The following is a 1,489-nucleotide window of genomic DNA, read 5'->3' as shown; positions in this document are numbered from 1 at the left end:
ATATATATATATACATACATACACACACACACACACACTCACACATACATACATACATACACACACATATATATATATATACGACGGGCTTCTTTCAGTTTCCGTCTACCAAATCTAAGGCGAAAGTAAAGAATACGCACACCAGGTGTTTAGGGTTAGTGTTTTTGTTACGCCGAAAACAGGTGGTGTGCGTATTTTTTTATCTCCGCCCAACTCCACTTACAAGGCTTTGGGTTGGCCCGAGGTTATAGTAGAAGACACTCTCCCAAGGTGTCACATAGTGGGGCTCAACCCGGAACCATGTAGTTGAGAAGCGAGCTTCTTACCACACTGCCACACTTGATGATGATGATGATGATGATATATGCATGAACACTCCTATCGTAGACGACAGATGAGTGTTCTGCAATTTGTTGTTGAACAACCTGTACAGACAGACGATTTGTTTGTAGTGATCGAAAATTTGAGCTGTATATAAGCTCACTCCCTCCATCAAATCGACATTGCCTGTACAGATGTGCCACATGTCAGACGTCGAAGTGATCCCAGAGCAACGGTGAAATGAAGTGTTTTGCTCAAGAACACAACACACTGCCAAGTCCAGGAATCGAACCCACGGTCTCGCGATCGTGAATTTAACACCCTAACCACTAGGATACACGTCTCATACATACATAAATAAATACATATACACGCACGTACATACGCATGTGTATATAATAAGTATACACATACACACACGTATTTACACATACATTCTAAATATGTCTCGGCGTGTATACATATATCCAGATATACATACATATATATGCACAGGTATTTGTGTGTATACACACACAGGACCTATAAGAGGGTCTTAGGCGCCCGGGGAGCCAAAAATAAGGCCCGTATGTATCTGGTAGTCCCACTCTTTACCCTAAAAATAAAACCTTATAACCCTCCTTTTACTTGAAATGACCGTCTGGGAGTAGTTTTGTTTCGCCTTTAAAATTTCTCTCAGAGACCCTACACACACACACACACATCATTTAATGATAACACACATTATTATTTAATTATAACTAAACACCCTAAACAGGTGTGTTGAAAGAGCGGGTGAAGAAAACAGTATTTTTGTGGGCCAATTTACCTCACAAACTTACCTGCCATTTTTCTCAGCTATGGTATCCGGTAAACGTGGGTAAGTCCTTTCAACTCGGGTGGGTATATATTTACATCCATAATGTAGTCCTTCAAACGTCTGCGGGTACATACATTACATCCGTCGTATACATAGACCTAGCGCCACATGAGTCGACTTACTATACAATTATAAGCTTGCATAATTGCTTGACAGTGCTGCTGCTGATGTTGTGATTGTTGTTGGTGGCAGTGCTGTGGTCGTTGTCGCTGTCGTGATAAAGGTGGCGGAAGTTGAATATATGTATGTATATATACATACATAAATACATATATATTAATGTTTGGTTTTATATAGAGGTATATATAA

General features: G+C 40.0%; 1 protein-coding gene across 2 annotated transcripts in view; it reads right to left on the bottom strand.

The window, feature by feature from the left end:
* LOC106875383 (ankyrin repeat domain-containing protein 31) overlaps positions 1-1,489 on the bottom strand; it is a 97,768-nt gene that overhangs the window by 95,846 nt on the left and 433 nt on the right. For both annotated transcript variants that reach the window (XM_014923488.2, XM_014923487.2), the window contains exon 1: positions 1,143-1,489. This exon is cut by the window's right edge. In XM_014923488.2, the coding sequence (XP_014778974.1) occupies positions 1,143-1,149 (7 nt within the window). In that variant the 5' untranslated portion in view covers positions 1,150-1,489. The remainder of the gene's footprint in view (positions 1-1,142) is intronic.

The sequence above is a fragment of the Octopus bimaculoides genome, chromosome 2, assembly GCF_001194135.2.
Source record: "Octopus bimaculoides isolate UCB-OBI-ISO-001 chromosome 2, ASM119413v2, whole genome shotgun sequence".
Classification (NCBI taxonomy): domain Eukaryota; kingdom Metazoa; phylum Mollusca; class Cephalopoda; order Octopoda; family Octopodidae; genus Octopus; species Octopus bimaculoides.
This window is presented reverse-complemented; position numbering and strand designations above follow the sequence as displayed.